Source organism: Juglans microcarpa x Juglans regia, chromosome 5D (genome assembly GCF_004785595.1).
Source record: "Juglans microcarpa x Juglans regia isolate MS1-56 chromosome 5D, Jm3101_v1.0, whole genome shotgun sequence".
NCBI classification, from domain to species: Eukaryota; Viridiplantae; Streptophyta; class Magnoliopsida; order Fagales; family Juglandaceae; genus Juglans; species Juglans microcarpa x Juglans regia.
In genome coordinates this window covers 17,708,996-17,729,484 of record NC_054602.1, presented here as the reverse complement: position 1 = coordinate 17,729,484, position 20,489 = coordinate 17,708,996, and the positions used below count along the sequence as shown (strand labels likewise).

At 38.9% G+C, this 20,489-nt stretch overlaps 1 protein-coding gene across 1 annotated transcript; it reads right to left on the bottom strand.

Annotated features, from left to right (window-relative positions):
- Positions 1–3,661: 3,661 nt before the first annotated feature.
- On the bottom strand, positions 3,662–9,742 carry LOC121264169. Its single transcript, XM_041167243.1, has 3 exons — positions 9,249–9,742; positions 8,566–8,734; positions 3,662–7,571 (listed from the first exon to the last, which is right to left on the bottom strand). The coding sequence occupies exons 1-3, from the start codon at positions 9,360–9,362 to the stop codon at positions 3,853–3,855; spliced, it is 4,002 nt and encodes a 1,333-aa protein (XP_041023177.1). The 5' UTR covers positions 9,363–9,742; the 3' UTR covers positions 3,662–3,852.
- Between the last annotated feature and the right edge of the window lie 10,747 nt (positions 9,743–20,489).

The window sequence follows — 20,489 nt, the reverse complement described above, 5'->3', positions numbered from 1 at the left end:
TGGTAGCACTTATCTGTCCTTCACTGTCCATCACAGCGACACCAACTCCAATAGACCATGAATTTTATCAACAGATCCATCCCAGTTCAACTTGAACCAATTTGAAGGAGGGGCCTTCCATTCTTCAGCTGATGTGCATAATTGTCTAACTCTATTGCTGCTCTTAAGGTCCTCCTTAGCTAGCATGTCAAGAATGACTCTGGCCTCCTTCACAATAGAGTTAGGATGTGAAAACTCATTGTTGAAAATGAAATAATTCCTTCTCCACCAAATCTTCCTTGCCATCACCACAAACTCTTGAAGAATCTGACTGTTTATAGAACCTAGTAATGCTTCAAAAAGCTACAACATAGAGGATTGAGGCAGGTAGCATTTCTGCAATTTAGAACATTGACTCCAGACATCCCTAGCAGACTCACACCTCCATATAGCATGTATCACATTCTCTTCTTGCATACAACAGATAGGACATAATGGGTGATCTACTACTTTCTTTTTGAATAAATTGGACTGGATAGGAAAAGCCTCTAGATAAGCCTTCCACAAGAAAACCTTGTCTCCAGGTTGCACATTGAGTTGCCAGATTTGCTTCCATACCTCTTTAAAATGGTTACTACTTGAAACATGTCCCTTTTCTGCCAATTCCCTTGATTTCTTCATGTGGTACACACTCCTGATAGAGAAGCAACCATCTTTTGAGCCCTGCTAAATAATTCTATTCCTGCCATTGATCACTCAATGCATGTCCTTCTCCTTGTTGAACTCTATGAGAAACTTGTTGACTCCAACTTCAGAGAATTGGATCCAACTCTCACACCTCCAAACCTTTGTCATTGTATTCTTGAATGCTTATTTATTAATAGACTTATCAGCCACAATCATGGCCAACAGACAAAATTGACCATGTTGCATTGCTCTAGCCATTGAATTAGACGGTAGAACCATCCCTTCTTTTTCTCTCTCAGTGAGACATAATCCCTCCTATTGGCTAACTCTTCCTCCATAACCACCTCTTCAAACCAGACGCGCTAGCATGAGAGACTCACTCTATTCTAGAGAGAAACTTCACCCAACAAGGAGAGAACCCAGTCCGGCCTACTAATACTGAACAACAAAGATTACAAATACATGAAGGGATGCTTATTAATACTTTTTGAATTTGTATCATATTATTATTAAAGTTAGTCAACGAATTTATATTTAAACTCTTTTATATATACATGATTTTAAATATTTAGATTGCAATATATATTGAGTTTAATATTTTTCTGAACACTTAAATACCTGAACATACAACTTAAATCTAATGGCCGGTGCAAATAATATTCCAACAAACCACCAGCGCGTGTTGGTTCACCTGTTGTCATCAGCATGCGTGGAGCAAATTTGAGAAGGAGCTAATTATGCTTCGAATTTGAGAAGGAGCTAAATGGTGAGGATATGCAATTGAGAAATGATAAAACAACTGTTGCTTTACAATTTTCCTCCAACCTGCTAATAATTCGAGTAATTGCTTTAAATTATGTATGTATAATTATTTTTTTTTTCATGATATTCATGTTTTGTCCTTTACTATCATTCGTTTTTCGATTTTAGTTCTGCCCACAATGAACTGATGAATAGTAACATATTAAGGATTAAAAAGTATGTGTATATGAGTAATGTTAGGTACAATCTTCACATAGATAAGTCTCGTGCAAGTTTTTTGTAAAAGAATGAATCACACTAATAAAGAATAGTTTTTTTTTTTTTTTACACATTTTTAAAGTGAGATCCACTTACCCATTTGGCACTTGTACAAATTATTTCTTGTGTGTGTGAGTGTGTGTACGCGCGCTCGAAAATGATTGGAAAAAGTTTGTTGTGGTGTCTTTTGATTATTCACATTGAATTTTAGGATTTGTTGATTATTTTGGAAAAAGTACACTCTAAAATTGTATACATCATTTTTTTATAAGAAAAAAAAGTGTATAGACACAAAGAATAACAAATCAAATGTTAAAATCGCCATAATATGAGCCAATGACCTTTCTAGCTATTGATCATGATTAACAAAATTATGTGAGCAAAATTTAAATCTAGTTATCATTTGCAAGAAATTATTTGACTCAAATCGATTTAAATAAAATATCAAGATATTATTTTATATTAAATGGATACAAGATCAACCCTTTCTCGATCTAAACGTGGAAAATTATAAAATTAGTTAAATGCGTCTTTCACACGCTTTGGCATGAACCATGAAAAATTGGTGCTTTGTACATAGAATGCATGAATAGTTTTTCAATCCTTCTGCCTTCGGATGACTCACAGAAGACTTTAGAATCATTAACGCTGACATGAAATTCAACCGTCACGTGGCTTTATATAATAGTCATAGAATAAACGATTTTCATGTGGTTTTAAAATTAATGCTACGAAAATGTTCCTATTAATAGAATGTTGGATTTCCTTTTTTAATTATGCTTAGAATCGCTAATGTAAAAGAGTGCTTGATTCGTATATATTCTGTTTTTCTTATAAATGATATTAGTTGTCAGAATGGTAAACTTTGACCTCTGACTCTGACTTGGGTCGGAGGTCAGTTTGAGTTCCAACTCTTAACTCCAAATCAGAGCGGATTTCGACTCCGAACAGAGTTGTCGAAGTCGGAGCAATAGAGATGTAGAAAACAAAAATAACATAATGTTACGAAAACACATGGAAAACAAACAACTTGTGTTCTGCTGCCAAAAAACAAGTCAATAATGCCAGTACCGATGTGTGTATTTCCAGAATTTTCTCGAGAACCAAACAAAATTCAAATGAGAGACGAACCCAAGACTAGCGCCACCTAAGAGCCTCACATTCCAAAAGTCAAAAAACAAGGAAACACCAAAAGAAGGAAACACAATGAGCAAAGCTAACCATTACGCACTGAAAGCTCGCAATCTAGTTTCAAGTTCGGACAACAAACATCTAGGATTTCCCATGCTTTTCCATAAGTCCTAAACATCAACATTCAGAGAGAGAAAAGAAAAATCAAAGGGAGAATGGAAGGATCGAGAGAGAGCTTAGGGTTAGGCAGTGCATTTGTTTTTTTTTTTTTTTGGGGGGGGGGGGGGATTGATATGACAAAAATAAAGGTGAATGAGAGAATATAAAAGGAAGGTGTTAAATCTCTTACTTGGCCCTCCTTGAAAAGTTAGTCTCAATTCTGCCCCACTACCCTCCCTCTCCATTTCGTAGCTATTTTGACATATTAGTCGGAGTTTGGAAGTCGGAGCCGGTAACAGCTTTGACTCTAACTCCAACTATTTTTTACACAAAAATTCCGACTCCAACTATGAATTCAGAATTTTCCGACTTCATCGGAGCAATTGTTTTAACGGTATAATTAATTAGCAGAAATGATCATTATGCCTTTTCCCATTCTACCATTTGTAAATGGATTCTTTTCGCAGCTATTGCTGCTGGTTGCAATGGGGACAGCCATTGTGTTCAGACAGCTCGAGATGGATCTTTCAGCCCAAAGTTTGAGCGATGTCCTGGGTTGGACGGGGACAACCATTGTGTTCAAAGTCCAGACAGCTCGAGATAGATCTTTCAGCCCAAAGTTTGAATGATGACCTGGTTGACCTGACTTTGAGCTGAGGCATCCGAGAGAGAGAAAGAGAGCAAATGTGAAAACATAATGAATAAATAAAAAATAAGTATTTAACTGTCACCCAAAACGAGAAATCATAGGCAAACATGCATCAGCGAGTAAAATAAAACCAGAGTTACTTCATCCCCAGTAACTTCACCTACAGAAACGTCCGAGCTTGCACAGGGGAGGATTTCCCAGCTTCAGAATGAAATATCCTTATTTCTTCATTGTGAAGCTAAGGAATTCAATTTCTTTTCAAGAAGTTTGGCATGCCGAAGAGCATCCAAGGCCTCGGCTTGTTTTCCTGAGCGTTTCAAGTTTACTGCCTTCACCTTCTCTGTCTTGATCCGTTCTTCCAGTTGAGTTCTCTCTAGATTCGAGTTTTCACTTCTACCAGCATTAACTTTCGAAGGCTGCTGTCTTTCCGGGACGCTTGGTACCACCATATTAGCACCTTCCAGTCCAATTGCTTTCAAGGCATGTAGCAGTTGAGGATCGAGAAGATCCTCAACAACCACATCATCAGCTGGTTCTAACTTACTGACAGAAGAGACCGTGGAATCGTGAGCAGCCAACTCATCCAACTGCATCTCGATTGCTTTGGCCAACTCAAACTCAGCTTCTGCTTCTTCCATCCGACCTTCTCTTCGCAGCTTCAGGGCCTGGCGTTTGTGACCAAGAGATTCCTGTTGCAATTTGAAACGATCGCGACTGGACAATGGTTTCGGAGCCAAATTTGAAGTACCATGCTCCTTTTTTCCAAAAGGAGGAACTTCAGGAGTGGACACGTCACTAGGACCAGTTTTTGGTTGGGAATTGTCCTCCAGACTCTTCTCAAGCAGCTTAGCTTGGCGAAGTTCCTCCAGAGCTTCTCTCAAATTTCCTTCTTTCTTTAAAGCAACTGCTTTCCTTTTATGAGCCAAAATTTCTTGCCGGAGGGAGCTATCAACCTTCTGTAAGGGAAATTCCTGAGATGAATTTGCTTCGTATGTATTTGGCTTCTCATCTGAATGTACCATCTCTCTTTCTGTAGTTGTAACATGGTCCTTCCTTCCCAGATCTTTTTCTGGACTTTTCACAGATCCCAAATGAATAGCAGGACGGGTGGGAGACAATTCATCTGAACCCAAATTTAATTTCTCCTCTTTCTTTTCTTCAGGCTTTTGAGAATAATTCCAATTGTCACCAGTGAGCAGATCCACCATGTTCACAGACTGACCAGGTGGAGGGTTGTAACCAGCATATTTTGCCGTTTTGGTGTTGTCAGGAGGACTCATTTTATCTGAAGCAACCAATTCTACAGAAAAAGGATTGTTTTTCTCAGGAGACTCAGAAAAAGTGGAGATAGAATCAGAATTCCTTGAGGGAGGATTAATCGGGTCAGTTTCTGTTCCTCCTAAACCCACAGATGACTGAACAACTTGGCCATTTGAACCCGTCACTGCTCCGACTAACCCTTTGCTTACTTCCACTGTGCCTTCCAAACTCCCATGATTTCGACTACTAATCAATAATTCGAAAGGCTCAGGTCTTTCATCCTCAGATGCATTAACCACAAGTTTCACTTTTGGGACTTCCATATCTTCCAACTGGGCCTCTAGCACCTTCGCCATTCTCAATGTTTCCTCCACCTGTTCCATTTCTCCCTTGCGTCTAAGGGCAAGGGCCTTTCTTTTCAAACCCAAAAGTTCCCTTTGAATTTCTCCCTTACTTCTTGGCACTGCAACAGGGGCGCCGGAAGAGGATTCAATTACAGATGGGTCTGTAGTACTTAAGGTACTAACAGCAACTTGTTTTGTCCCTTCTTGCATAATTACAGGTTCAAGTTCGTCATCCTTCCACCCCAGATTCTTTAGAATTGAGAGTAGGGCTGGGTCTTGCACATCATTTTCCGTGGCATCCCTTTCATCTCCTTCCTCCACTGAACTCTCAGCAGGGGGCTCAAAGATTTTATCTTTAGGCCCATTAGATTCAATCTGTATTTCTTTCTTTGGATCATCAATCTCGGCAATCTGGGCCTCTAATGCTTTAGCATTCCACTGGACTTCCTCAGCCTCTTCAGTCTTCCCTTGGCGTCTCAGAGCAAGACCCTTTCTCTTCAAGCTTAAGAGTTCCTTCTGGAGTTCAGCTCTACTTCTTAATGATCTGACCACGATACTAGAAGGGGATTGACTTGAAGATGACTCAGTTATCTGCACAGAAACATTATCATCTTGCTTAGATGGTTTGGATGCAAAGTTTTCAAGCTCATTGTCTGCATCAGTCCAGCCTAAATTCTTTAGAAGTGAAAGATATGTTGGGTCATGCATATCGTGATCTGTCACATCTTCTTCGCCTTCTCCTTCTCCAACTGAAATATTTTTGTTGACATCAGGATGTTTGTAAGACAAATCTGGGTCTTTAATACCAACAGTAACCTTAGTAGCTGTCACCTTCAAAGCATTATCCATATGTTCAAGCTGATGCTCAAGAACCTTACCCTTCTTCAGTTCTTCCTCTGCCTCATCCAACCTTCCTTCCCTCCTCAAAGCAAGAGCCTTCTTTTTTAAGCTCAGAAGCTCCTTCTGAATCATCAATCTACTCTTTGGTGCAAGTCTGGAACCAACATCTTTCCTGGCATTAATATCTTCATAATCCACCGTCGCAGAGTTTAAAAATTTATCATCAGACATAAAAGTTGAATGTTTCTCAGTGACCATGGGACTCTGCACAATGGAGTCATCCGCTTGAGATTCAAAGTCTTCAAGGTCCCTTTCAAGAACCTTTGCCTTCTTAAGCTTAGTCATTGCCTCTGCAACATTACCTGCCCTTTTCTGATTAAGAGCCTCTCTTTTCAAAGCTTGAATTTCCCTTAATTTGGCTTCCCTGTCAATGGGAACGGACTTGTAAGAAGTTTTTTCATGATTAATAGAGTCTTCAGTCCAACCTAATGATTGCAAAGCAGCAGTTATTTCAGGGTCTTCCATATCTTCATCAGTCACATCAAAATTATTATCAACAATAAAATCATCAGAAGTGCCCACAATGTGACCGAAATCAAAATTATGCTCCTGCTCATATTGAATTGACAATTCTTCTTTATCATCGTCCATACTACGGATTAATTCAGACAGCTCATCATCAGAATCTTCAGCCCCAGCCAAGAGTTCCTGTTCTTCAAGTTGTTTCTCTAAAACTTTAGCTCTCTTCAATTCTTCCTTGGCTTCTGTTAGATTTCCCTCCCGCTTCAACATGAGTGCCTTTTTCTTAAGAGCAACAACCTCAGTCTTATCAATGCCAGGACTACTCTTATTTATATTAGTCTTTTGAGAGACTTCTCCAAGAAGAGAGGATAGTTCACCTTCCAAAGTCGTACTTGCTAATTTTTTGTCTTCATCACGTAGATCTTTATCAGACCATCCCAATTCTCTGAGTTCAGCAGCAAGGTCATCCTTTTCTTTACCCGCACTTGGAATGATCTTGTTTTTTCTGCCAGATTCTTTAGGGACATATTTGTTCTGGATATCAGCCATGTTTCCAGAAGATAACACCTTTTTACTCATTTTTCTTAAGTATATTTCCATAGCCTCAGCCTGCCTCTCAAGCTCTTTCCCTCTCTTAAAGGCTTTTAGAGCTTCCCCTAACTTCCCTTCTCCTTTTAGAATTTTGTACATCTTCTTTTCATCCAAAGCTCGCTCACGCAATTCCTCAGGACTAGCAGACGCCATCTCACTCGTAAAACTATTAGGCTCATTGAGAGAAATACTTCTTTGTACTTCTCCTCCCCCATCCTGCGCAGAACCTTCTGGAGCATTTGAACAGGATGCACTGCTAGTTGCCCTTTTAATACCAGAAACCATGTCATTATTTGACTCCTGTACAGATGAAAAAGATTCCTCTCTGGCACTACCTAGAATCTGGTTCAGAACTTCATCCTCGCACTTTGATGTCGATGTTGAACTGCCTGCACAAAGAGTATAAACATGGAAAACTGAGCAACTAATTAATAGTGACATAAATCTACATTGTATTGTAATCATGTGAAATATTACAAGAAAACAAAACTATAATGATGACACCTGACAACTAAAAAATGCATTAAAAAAAAAAAAAAAAAAAAAAACATCTGGTACAGTCATACAATTCATTTCATCATAATTTACTAATAAAATTAAAATAAGAATTCAAACCCTGATCACTTAAAAAAAAAAATCAAGCCCTGATGAACCAATAGGCAGGTAAAGAGTAACTAAAAATAAGAAAATATAGCAAGTAGCTAGCCAGAAGGAAGGACATAGAGAACAAAATCAAGAACAAAAATGAAACAGGAAACGAATAAACCAGTAAGAAAATCCAGGAAGTTCCTGGGAGACAATCCTCCTGAGTATGTGAAACAATCAGGATGGTGGCGTAGAAATCTATAGTAACAATCAGTTGAGCAGTTAACATTGAAAAATTCTGGTGATCTCAAATATATACATTTTTCTAACCTTAACTAAGGAAGACGATAGACTACAGTAGTGTTTCAGCTAGCATTTAGATAGGTTCCAAAAAATCTATAGTTGTTATTAACCAGGGGAAAGAAGATTTATAAAACAGCTTAACTTGTCTCAACCAATGTATAATTCTTATATATCCCTTAGAGAAAGAATAATTGAGGTATTTAGCAGGTCATACCAGGAGCCATCTCAATTGCATGTGTGCCTGTGTGTGTGTGTGTGTGTGTGTGTGTGTGTGTGTGTGTGGGTGTGTAACCATCCATAACAAAGGAAATAGGTGAATTGAAGTGCCCTATACTTTTAAGGCTCTAATTAAAAGATGTAAATGGACAAAGAAGTGGAATGACCAAATGCTTCTCACAATGAGTAGACCTTGTAAATGGTGATCAAATGGGTATAAATGCTATAAAAAAAAAAGAGAAACTAACAGCCTCTAACCACAGTAAAAAAGAAATACACCTCTCCCAGCTCTGCTCTTGTGACGATGTCGCATCTCAAAACGTGCAGCCTCTTCAAGCTTCTTACAAGGCTCGCATATGCGCACAGGTAAATCACCTTGCCCACGCAAAACCATCCTTTGCTGAGTACAACTGCCACAAAACAAGCCGCCACACCTCCGGCAGTGATGCTGAAAGCCCAGAATGCACATCATCAAGTACTACAAATGACTAAATAGGATGACATTATCGAGTCCCATCAAAAGTCAGGAATAACTAAAAGGAAAAAATCAATGAACTTCTTACAAAAATCAAAGCCGTCAGCTCATCCAATATACACCATTTTAAGTTCAAAAGATGAAGAATCAATCCTTTATGACCGAACTTTTCCAAAGTAATCCAAAACTCACATTAATTAATTAGAGTAAAGAAAACACAGTGGCTTAATAAGTCCCTCCACTCACATTTAAAAATTACACAAATAACAAACAATCATGGATTGTTCGAAAACCACAAGCGAAAAGAAATCAGCCATAGCATCAGCCTAATCATGGTCCGTGTTCATAGTTTAGAATCAAAAGCGTGAATTTGCGATATGGGTTTCGAAGAAATATACAACTAGTCAAATATTCGTGATCGGGTAAAGGGATCTGAGGTAGGGAATAGACAGATAGATAGAAGAAGGAAAGCCAAAGAAAAGCAAACCTTGCGATTGATGAAGGTAAACTGAGAATTACATCCCTGACAGTGTGAAGCATCAACCACCCAATTGTTCCCTCTAAGTGCGGGCTTTGCCGGCAACCCGATCTTCTCTAACATCTTCGCGTTCTTTCCCGGGAAAATAAGAATCAAAGAAAAAGAAATCGAAGCTGATATGTCTCTGTTTTCAATAGATCATGGAAAGGAAACTGCGACTGACTCCTAAAAATAAATCAACGACGGGGTTTCAAGAAAAGGGTCGAGGGCCTTATGGCGGGTCCATAACAGCCTACACTCTACAGACCCAGCCAGGGTTTGAAATCTTGAACTGGTCACAGAAGCAAGGCTTTTATAATGGATTTGGATCAACAAAAAGACACTCAATGTAACATAAAAACACTGTCAGGTACCTCGTGGAGGAGGACGGCGGTGCAAAGAAAAGGGTCTAGGTGGGTGCTTGATCTGTGAAGAAAGAGTCATGCGAGGAGTAAAGATGAAAATGAAAGAAGTGTCGTGCAAGAGAGAGACTCATGCCAGTCCCAAACGGCAGCGTTTAATAAGAGTAGAAACGACGTGCCAGAAACGGCAGGATTTCATTTAACAGAAATGCCAAACCCACCGAACTTGGATCCCGAAAGTGTGTCCGAAATATTTTTTTTTTTATTTAGTAATTAAGGAAATATTTTTAAATGATATTGTGAATTTTTTTTTAATTTTATGATGATTAAAAAAATACATGAAAAAAAAGAAGAGAAAAATAAAAAAGTAAAATGCACTATTCATGACAATTCTTCATAGCACTTTTTCAGTGGTTGTAGTGCCACTTTTCATTTAAATGGCAGACAGCCACAGCCCGTGACGGAGGTTCTTGTCAAGTGGGTTGGTGGTGCATCAGAGGACAACACTTGGGAGGGCCTTTGGAGGTTACGATACATTTACCCACACCTTGTGGGCAAGGTTTTTAAGCGAGGCAGGTCGTCAAATACCTTGTGGAGGAGGACGGTGGTGCAAAGAAAAGGAAAAGGTGGATGCTTGACCTGTGAAGAAAGAGGATTCATGCAAGAAGTGAAGATGAAATGAAGAAGTGTTGTGCAAGAGAAGACTTATGCCAGTCATAAACAACATCATTTAATAAGAGTAGTAACGACATCGTATGTTAGCCTTAAATGGTAGAGTTTCATTTTAATGCCTTAGTTTACTTGTGTCTAAAACATTGTGTTTCAACAGTTATTTCTATTGTATTAGAAGGGTAATGTAGTAATATACTTGTTAGTTTGTTAGAAATCAGAAAGGGAATTAAGTACTAGGATGGGGGGAAAACGAAAAGGAGTCTGAATCTTGTATGATCTATCGAATTGTTTGGAGGATTGGGTTTGCCATAAACCAACCCATAATATCAATATTATAGTAAAGTTATTTCATCGTCATCTACTTCATTTCCATAATTCTATCTTACATTACTGTACTAGGTTCTGTAACAATTGGTATTCTAAATCAGCAATCCACACTGCTAAGAGCACTCGATCTAAACACAACCAGGAAAACACGTAGCATCAACTAAAGGCTCAGGCAAAATCCATTCCATCCCTCATTGATCGAATAGACCAACTCGTAAATATGTTGCGAATAGTGCTAGAAAACCAAAAGTAGAAACAGATTTTTCCTCCTGAACATCACCATGATCAAGATCTGGACATCCAGGACCCCAAGAGGACCTCCACAAAGGGGGTTAAGTTAGATTTTCCAAGTTTCGAATGAGGTAACCCAACAGGTTGGGTATTCAAGGCTAATTAGTATTTTGACTTTATTCAAACACAACCTGTTCATCGTTTATTAATGGCCTCATATTACATGCAAGGAGAAGCACTCATCTAGTACTAAAATGCTTGAGACAGTGCCATTTCCACAGTTGGGAGTCTTGTACACAAGCCATCCAGCTTCGCTTTGGACCGATAGCCTACGATGAGCCCATGGAGGCTTTGACAAAGCTGAAACGGACCTCCTCAGTGGCAATGTACAAAGCAAAATGTGAGTCCCTTTCTAATAGGCTGAAAGGCCTATCCGATATTCACATGCTCAGTTACTTCCTCAACAGTCTGAAAGATGAGATCTGTCTCCCTTTCAAAATGTTGAACCCAATCGATCTAAATGTAGCCTTTAGCTTGGCCATAATTCAGGAGGAATACCTCTACAACACAAGGAAAGGGTTCAAACTGATAGGTGATAAAGCTACCTTACCTACCACATGCAAGAACCTTTTCACAAGGAGGCTCTTCCAACGGTGGGGCAAGTGGGTGGCAGAAAATTATTGGACCTGCAAGGAAGATAACGTCAGTGCAAACGGATGAAAAAATGAGAAAATGGTTATGCTAGTACTGTGATGAAAAGTAGAGCCTTACCCATAACTGTAAGAACCCTAAAGTTTACTTAATACAGAGGTATGAAGAGCGAGACACAGAAAAAATTGATGTCAATGGTGAAGACCAGATTCTAATTGAGGAAGATATTGAAGCTAAAGAGGAACCTAAACTTGAAATATCCTTAAATGCAATAGTTGTAACCCCTACCCCAAGATGATGAGGCTAGTTGGGCAAATGGGAATCACCCACAACTTCCTAGACCCAACCATGGTTCAAATGGCCAAGCTAAAGGTTGATAAGGCACTGAGGTTGACTATGAGAGTGGTTAATGGGGCTATTGTACCAAGTAAAGGTAATCAGTTTTCTTCATCTTTCAACATTTTAAAATTGGGAGGTTCTAATGTTGTACTTGGAGTTAAGTGGCTGGAGAGGTTGGGACCAATTGTGTGGAACTTTTCTACACTAACTATAAAGTTTGAGAAGAAAAAGGGACCTGTTGAGCTTAAGAGTCTAAAACCCCAGCCCTTAACTCTAGAGCGAAGTAGTAAGGCTATAGTAGCCTCAATCGCCCAAGGGCAGGGATTATTTTTACAAGTTGAACATGTGACTATAGATACACAAAGGGTAGTAACTAATGTGGATATTGTGAAGTTGTTGGAAGCTTATAAAAAGGTTTTTGGGGAACCCAAGGGGCTGCCTCCCCCGAGAGCCATGACCATATAATTGTCTTAAAAGATAGGACCCCACCTATCTTCACTCGACCCTATCGATACTCGTACTACCAAAAGTCTGAAACTGAGAAAATAGTGGCTAATCTATTAAAGTCAGGGGTCATTAAACCAAGTTCCAGCCCCTTCTCTTCCTCAGTGTTATTGGTGAGAAAGGCGGATGGGAGTTGAAGGTTGTGTGTCCATTGTCGGGCACTCAACCAAGAAACAGTGAAAGACAAGTTCCCTATCCCTGTTATCGATGAATTATTAGATAAGCTTTGCGGGGCAGTGATAATTTCAAAAGTGGATCTGAGGTCTGGGTATCACCAGATCCAGGTGGTGCCAGAAGATTAAGCAAAAATTGCATTTAGAACTAATGAAAGCCACTATGAATTCTTGGTGATGCCCTTCGGGCTCACTAGTGTATCCTCGACCTTTCAATGGTTAATGATAAAGCTACTCAAACCTCTATTGAGAATATTTTTTTTGTTTTTTTTTTTATGGCATTCTTGTGTATAGTAGGAGCTTAACTGAACACTTAAGTCACCTAGATCAGGTGTTGAAGTTATTGCAACACCACCAGCTATATGCAAAATTTTTGAAACGCAATTTGGTATAGAGGAGGTGGACTACTTAGGGCATATCATTTCTACCAGGGGGGTAAAGGCAAACCCTGCCAAGGTGAAATCGATGTTAGACTGGCCCACACCCAAGAATCCTAAGGCTCTAAGGGGGTTCTTAGGTTTGACAGGCCATTATCAGAAGTTTATAAAGGATTATAGGCTATTAGCAGCCTTTTAACTAATCTCATCAAGAAGAATGCTTTTAATTGGAATAATGAAGTTGAACAAGCCTTTAACAAGCTAAAGGAAGTGGTCACCCAACCTCCGGTACTCAAGTTATTAGATTTTTCATTCCCTTTTACAATTGAATGTGACACGAGTAGGAAGGGGATCGAGGTTGTCTAAATGCAGTTTGGGCAGCCTCTAGCTTTCCTAAGTAAAGTGTTGAAGGGGAAGGCTTTGCTCCTTTTAACTTATGAAAAGGAATTACTAACCCTTGTGACCGCAATTCAAAAGTGGCGACCCAATCTTTTGGGTCAATCCTTTGTAATTAAAACAAATTAGCAAATTCTGAAATTTTTATTAGAGCAAAGGGTGGGGACTAAGGTGCAGCAGAAATTGCTATTGAGATTGATGGGATATCAATTCAAGATTGAGTATAAGAAAGGCATAAAAAATAAAGTGGTTGATGCCCTCTTTGAGGTAGAAGGTAATGGTGGAAGGTTGTTGGCCCTAATTACCTTTCCCAACCCTAAGCGAATTGAAGAGCTGAGAAGCAGTTACCAACTTTCATATGAGTTTACAGATCTATTCCATAAACTCAGAGATAAACTGGGGGTGACACTACAACAAGGGCTTATTGTAAAAAAGGGGAGACTCATGGTGGTGCCTAATTCCCCTTTCAAAATGAAGGTCCTACAGTACATACATTCAGACTCGTTGGCTGGACATTCGGGCTATCTAAAGACATATCAAATGGGCAAGAGAGATTTAATCTGGACGGGTATGAAAAGTAACATCAAAATGTGGGTGAGGGAATGTGATGTTTTTCAAGCCATGAAGTATGAGACACTGCCCCTAGCTAGATTATTGTAGCCACTCCCTATACCTCACCAAACCTGGATAGATATCTCCATGAATTTCATAAAGGGTCTGCCAAAATTCCAAGGTTTCATTGTTATATTTGTGGTGGTAGATCAGTTTACAAAGTATGGCCATTTTATGGCCCTGGCTCACCCGTCCACAGCACAAGATGTGGCCAAGGAGTTTATGTAGTCAGTGTTCAAATTACATGGATTTCCAGAATCCATTGTGTAGGATTGAGACTCTATGTTTTTTAGCTCTTTTTCGAAGGGGTTCTTTGACCTACATGGTACAACTATAAACTGCAGTTCTGCATACCATCCACAGAGTGACGGGCAAATAGAGGCACTTAATAAAGCACTAGAAGGATACCTAAGGTGCTATTCCAGTAAAAAACCTAGAGCCTGAAGCCAGTGGCTTCCATTAGTTGAGTGGTGGTACAATAGTACCTACCACAGCTCTACAAAGTTGACGCCTTTTGAGGTTGTTGATGGGTACCCACCCTCGAAATTAAAAGACTTTGTCTAGGGACCTCGAACAACGACATAGTTAATGGGTTATTGAAAACCAAGACTCAGATCATCAATCTTTTAAAAGAAAATCATAGTGCATCATAGAGTTGTATAAAACATTACGTTGACCAACATAGAAAAGAGAGAGAATTCATGGTGGGAGAATGGGTTTACCTATGCCTCTAGCCATATTGACAAAAGATCGTGGTAGTGTGCCACAACTTGAAACTGGCCCCACTGTTTTTTTGGGCATTTCTAGGTGACCCAAAAGGTGGGATCTGTAGCATATCGTCTGGATCTGCCACCCAGGACCAAGATCCACCCCGTAGTGCATGTTTCTTGCTTGAAACGAAAATTGGGAGCACGGATTCAAGCTTTTCCAATGTTACCACCAACTAACGATGGAAGAGAAGTTTGACCAGAGCCAGAGGCAATGCTGGACTGTTGTGTGAGTAGCAGGGCCACAGGCCTGTGACCGAGGTTCTTGTCGAGTGGGTTGGTGCCTTGTCAGAGGACAACAGTTGGGAGGACTTTTGGAGGTTACGAAACATTTACCCACACCTTATGGGCAAGGTTCTTAAGCAATGGGAGGTTGTTAGGTACCTCATGGAAGAGGACGGTGGTGCAAAGAAAAGGGTAAAGGTAGGTGCTTGACCTGTGAAGAAAGATGAGTCATGCGAGAAGTGAAGATGAAATTAAAGAAGTGTCATGCAAGAGAAGATTTATGCCAGTCATAAATGGCAGCAATTAATAAAAGTAGTAACAACGTCGTATGTAAGCCTTAAAAGGTAGAGTTTAATTTTAATGTCTTAGTTTAGTTGTGTCTAAAACACTGTGTTTTGATTGTTATTTTCCATTGTATTAGAAGGGTAAGGGTAATGTAGTAATCTACTTGTTAGTTTGTTAGAAGTCAGAAAGGGAATTAAGTATTGGGAAGGGGGGAAAATGAAAGGGAGTCTGAATCTTGTATGATCTATTGAATTGTTTGGAGCATTGGGTTTGCCTCGAACCAACCCAGAATATCAATACTATTATAGTTAAGTTCTTTCATCGTCTTCTACTCCATTTCCATAGTTCTATCTTACATTACTTTAGTAGGGTCTCTAACAAACACCCAAATTCTCTCTGGATTTTCCATTAGGCCTTTCATCTTCTCTTCTTTTCTCGAATCTAGACTTTAACCTAAGGATGAAATGAAGATATTTTAGAATTTACCATCAAATTAATATACTGGAAACAAAATCCTAACCATTTATGTTTATAATTTTTTTTTTAAAAGAACACGACACCTCCAAACTTTATTAAAACAAACCCTCATTTTTGGTAGAGGAAAATCTTAAACAATTAGGACCAAGACAAACACAAAACCAAAACCAGCCAAGCAAGCAAATTAAGGCCTAATACTAGGCAAACCAAGATAATCCAACCTAAGCAAACCTCTAACACGGTGGGGTAAATCATCAGAACCCACATATGTACAATTCATCCCCTCCTCCCTCTGTCTTGCCAAAAAATTTGCCATTTTATTGCCTTCCCTAAACTGATGAGAGATATTGTAATCAAAACCATGAAGAGCTTAAGAAGCTCTTTCTAAAAATCCCACAAATACCAAACCGTGCACGACTTATTTCTTAGCCATTGTACCACTAAAGTCGAATCACATTCAATTTCAACTTTCCAAATACCCAACTCCCTACAAAGTAAAAAATCACAAATGAGCACCCGAAGTTCAGCTTCATTATTAGTACCAAAGCCAACTTTATAAAGAAAGCTGCCAACAATTTTCCTCTATCGTTTCTCAAAACACCTCCCCCACCACAACTTCCTAGATTACCTCTACATGAACCATCCACATTCAGCTTAGCCCATCCATTCATTGGCCTTTTCCATAAAATAATTTTAGGTCTTCGAACCACGACTTCACACACAGTTATGTCCAGTTCTGAAAGGATCATACAGTCTACACTAGAAATTACACCCATCTTCGACATCGATCCAGAAAATTGCTGCAGCCAACACTTCACCGACATCTAAACAGCATCAACGGATTCAAGTTTCCCTTCCATTCTAGCAGAGCAGCGTCTCTGCCACAACCTCCAAGATATCAAACAGGGCATTAAACCAATTAGCATACCTCTTTGCGATGATCTCTTTGCGCAGCGAACCAACAACAAACTCTCGCCCACCAACTTCCTACATGCATGAAACTCACCCCCCAAAACTTGCGCTGCCCTTTTCCATATTGCCTCAGCCACCTCATCTGAACACAGCACATGGTCTCTATCCTCAGCATTACCCAAGAAGTAGTAGTCACAACGAGAGGCCAAAGGGATGCCAACGGACTGCACTCTTGCATCCACTAGAAGACAGTTGAACCTTGCCTTTCACATACACACTGAAATTGTTTTTGGCAACAAACTATTCTATATCCACTCCATCCTTCTAGCTGAGGACCTTTTACTTGTATCAAACGTCCATCATGGCTAGGATGCCATAACACCAAGTCCCTCCCTTCTCGACCATCAGGTACCTCAGATATAATTTTCGTCACCTGGTTGGAACCCACCAGCTCCTCCAGCATCCTCATATCCCATACATCCTCCACCCAACAGTCTTTAACCTTCAACTGCGGCAAAGTAATATTAGAAGTTTTAGCTGCGAACGGGCCATTAGACAACCACTTATCAAACCAAAACGAAACACCTCCATCACGCACCCGAATAGACATATTCTCCAAGACCTCCAGCATCACACATAGGATCGACTTCTAGAATCTAGAATCTGTTGCTTTAGCCTTGGTCACCATAATATGCTTACCTTTTTAATATTTTGTTTTAAAGAACCTCGTCCACAAATTATCCGTAGACAAAAGCCTCCAAGCAAACTTCATATGCATAGCCCTTTGCACTTCCAAAAAATCCCTTACACCAATCCCACCTTCCAACGTTGGTTTATAAAATATGCTTTTAAAGAGCCGAGTACTTATTCCTAAATTTATCCAATTCCATCTATTGTTGTTTCCCTCTTTGTTTTGATGGATTTCTTAAGATTTTAGTTAACTAGCTAACCATGGGTACTTAATAACATTATCAAATTTCTTTAAAAGAGTTTTACATAAGTAGGGTCTATTTTATGAGTATATTGTTAGAGTTTTATGTTCTACGTAATATGGCACATATAACACTAGGCTGCGATTGGATGTTAAGGTGATGTCAGATGTCTGACTTGATCTGTGAAAGTAGTATTTTGTAAGTCCCATTAAGATGTGTTTGAATGTAAATAGGTAGTGGTGGTCAAAAGCTCTGACCACTCCGACTCCTTCCAAGCTTCGATGTCGCTCTGACTCCGATGGAGTCAGAGTTTTCGAAAATCGGAGTCAGAGTTACTCCAGCTCCTTTAGTTGGAGTTTGGAGCCCACATATACTTCAAACTCTGACACTTTTTAAAAAACATTAGCCTAACTAAACGACATTACTCCATTTAAAGCGGAACGATATCGTTTTATTCACAAAGGGATCCAAAACGTAGGAGCCCCTTCGTTTCTTTCTCACTTCTCCCCTTCATTATCGCATAGAAACTCTCTCTCCTCCTTGGTTCTCCTTCTCCAACTTCTTCTCTTTGCCATCTCTCTTCTCTCCCTATTGCTTGCACCGCCATGAGTCCCATAGAGGAAAGTGTAACATCTCATATTTTGTTATGAGGGTTTTAATTGTTTGTTAATTAAATGATTTAGGGTTTGAAAATTGTTGAAGTTGTTTGTGAAATTTGTTGTTTGTGTTGTTGATTTATTTTTTGAATTGGGAGACTTCTATTTTTAGGGGTTTTAGTCATGAGATTTGTGAGATTTTGTTTGGAAAAAATCGAATGGTACACTTCAGACAATATCTGCTTGTTGTTCACTCAAGCTATACTTGAGCGAACATCACACAAATTGCCCCTGACCACCGTTGAGGCCCTCATTTGCACACAGAACTTGTTAAGTTCAAAGCCCATTAGAGTAAATACCATTGATGCCGAAAGTTATAGGTTTGAATCGGGTAACTTTATTGTTTTAAATGATTATTTACATAATTTTAATATTTCTATTATTTAATTTATAACTTATATGATTTTGTAGACCTAGCTATGAACCCTAAACTAATTCTGGATGACTGAGACGGACACACCGTAGGATGGAGAACCCCTTAGCCCCTTTATTAGTGAGAAACTCAATACCATGATTACCATCATGCCAAACTCGTCAGAGTTAGAGGTGGATGTGAGTTCATAATGTGTCATATTTTATGTCATGTATCACTTGGCTGATGGTTTAGAAATCTATAGTTAAAAGATTAAGAAAAGATAATGCATTTGCTCAGCAAAACTTCATGCAAGAAATCACTATTGAGTATCGAGTCATCGACTCAAATGCATGGATTGTCAGGACTAATGCGGGGGATTTGACTACTTGAATCAAATCTATGATATTATTTATATTTTGGTGTTGTAAATTTAAATTTAGTGCAAATTTTTAGTTTTAAATTTATTGTTTGCACAAATTTAATCACCTATTTTTGTATTGTGCATGATTTAGTCATTGTATTTAAATTTTAGCTTTTTAACTTACTTTTTACAGTATGTTAAATTTTTTAATTATTTTTTTACACTATTTTGTCTTTTTTAAAAAATATATATTTTTAAACAAGAATGAGCCAATCTGAATTTCAAATTGGGTTGTGGGCCTAAGCCCAATCTGAGTAGGGCAAGCCTACATGCACTTCGATCGAAGCTCCAAACTTCGATCAGAGTCAAACTCTGACTCCAATCAGAGTCAGAGTTGAAGATGATTTTTACCTCCGACCCCAGTCAAAATCGGAGCTTGGAGGTGCGCATTCCAACTCCATTAGAGTCGGAGCAAGCTCACCCTTACAAATAGTTTGAAATATGTATTTGAATGTATAAAGTAGGTTGAGATAAGTTTAACTTTTTTATGTAAAGTTGAAAAAATAGTGAATCCTATCAATGATTAGTTTGAGATGGGTTGAGATCACTTTAATAACCAAACATAGACTTCTAATGACGGAATCCTCTAATCCTAATTCTGATAGACCAACTGTTAACCATGAGAAGTGGTTTCTAGTTAATACTCTTACTTTGATGGGAAGTAGTAGAGTTGCAGTTGTGGAAAAGGTTAAGTGAGAGAAACAGTTTGGAGAGATACAGTTTGGTGATGTTTACGTTGTTTTCAAATCATTGAGCAATTATATGTCTCTCTCTCTTGGAAATTAGCTCCCAATTACAAGGATTTTGGTCTATGCAGCCAAAACTAACTGTAAAAGGCAGTACTCTTCTCTTGGCTCAATAAGTTGCGTTTTATTTTCAAGAAGAACAAGCAGGGATGGATGAAAAAATGCTTTGGTCTGTGAAACTCCGATCTATAACATACCTCTAGAAACAAGCTGCCCATGGCTTGGTATATATGTTCATGAGATTCCATAGCATAATCTGGCAGCATAATCACTAATGCCACAAGCTTGGAAGATTTGAGATCATGGGAATCCGGGGCGACTTCCACAAGGTATGAGTCCTTGATCAATTTGGAAACCTTCTTTAATCGACTTGTGAAAATTGTTTTCAGGCATGAAGGCTCCTGATATCGGTCCAAGTCTGCGCTCATGGCCCAAGCCTCGTTGGAATTCCACTATAAAAAAACAACAACGAATCATTGTGGAGTCTCTTCATCAAACCAGTCGGGCACAAATAAACGAGGCTCCACACAAAACAAGCCCAACGGTCCTAACTACCTTGTCAATCAAATCAACATCCTATATAGAACAATTTTAAGGTACGTTTGGATGTTGAAGTGAGTTGAGTTGAATTAAGTTGAGTTGATAAAATATTATTAGAATATTATTTATTATTATTATTATTATTTTAGAATTTGAAAAAGTTGAATTGTTTTTTATATTTTATGTTAGAATTTAAAAAAATTATAATAATAAATTGAGATGAGTTGTGTTTCCAAACGAAGCCCGCAAAG

Excerpts from the sequence above, each read along its gene's own strand:
- LOC121264169 (XM_041167243.1), bottom strand. The coding sequence starts at position 9,362 with ATGTTAGAGAAGATCGGGTTGCCGGCAAAGCCCGCACTTAGAGGGAAC. Across the intron at positions 8,735-9,248 it reads TTACCTTCATCAATCGCAAG|CATCACTGCCGGAGGTGTGG; the intron begins GTTTGCTTTTCT and ends CTGGGCTTTCAG. Across the intron at positions 7,572-8,565 it reads CAAGAGCAGAGCTGGGAGAG|GCAGTTCAACATCGACATCA; the intron begins GTGTATTTCTTT and ends CTCTTTGTGCAG.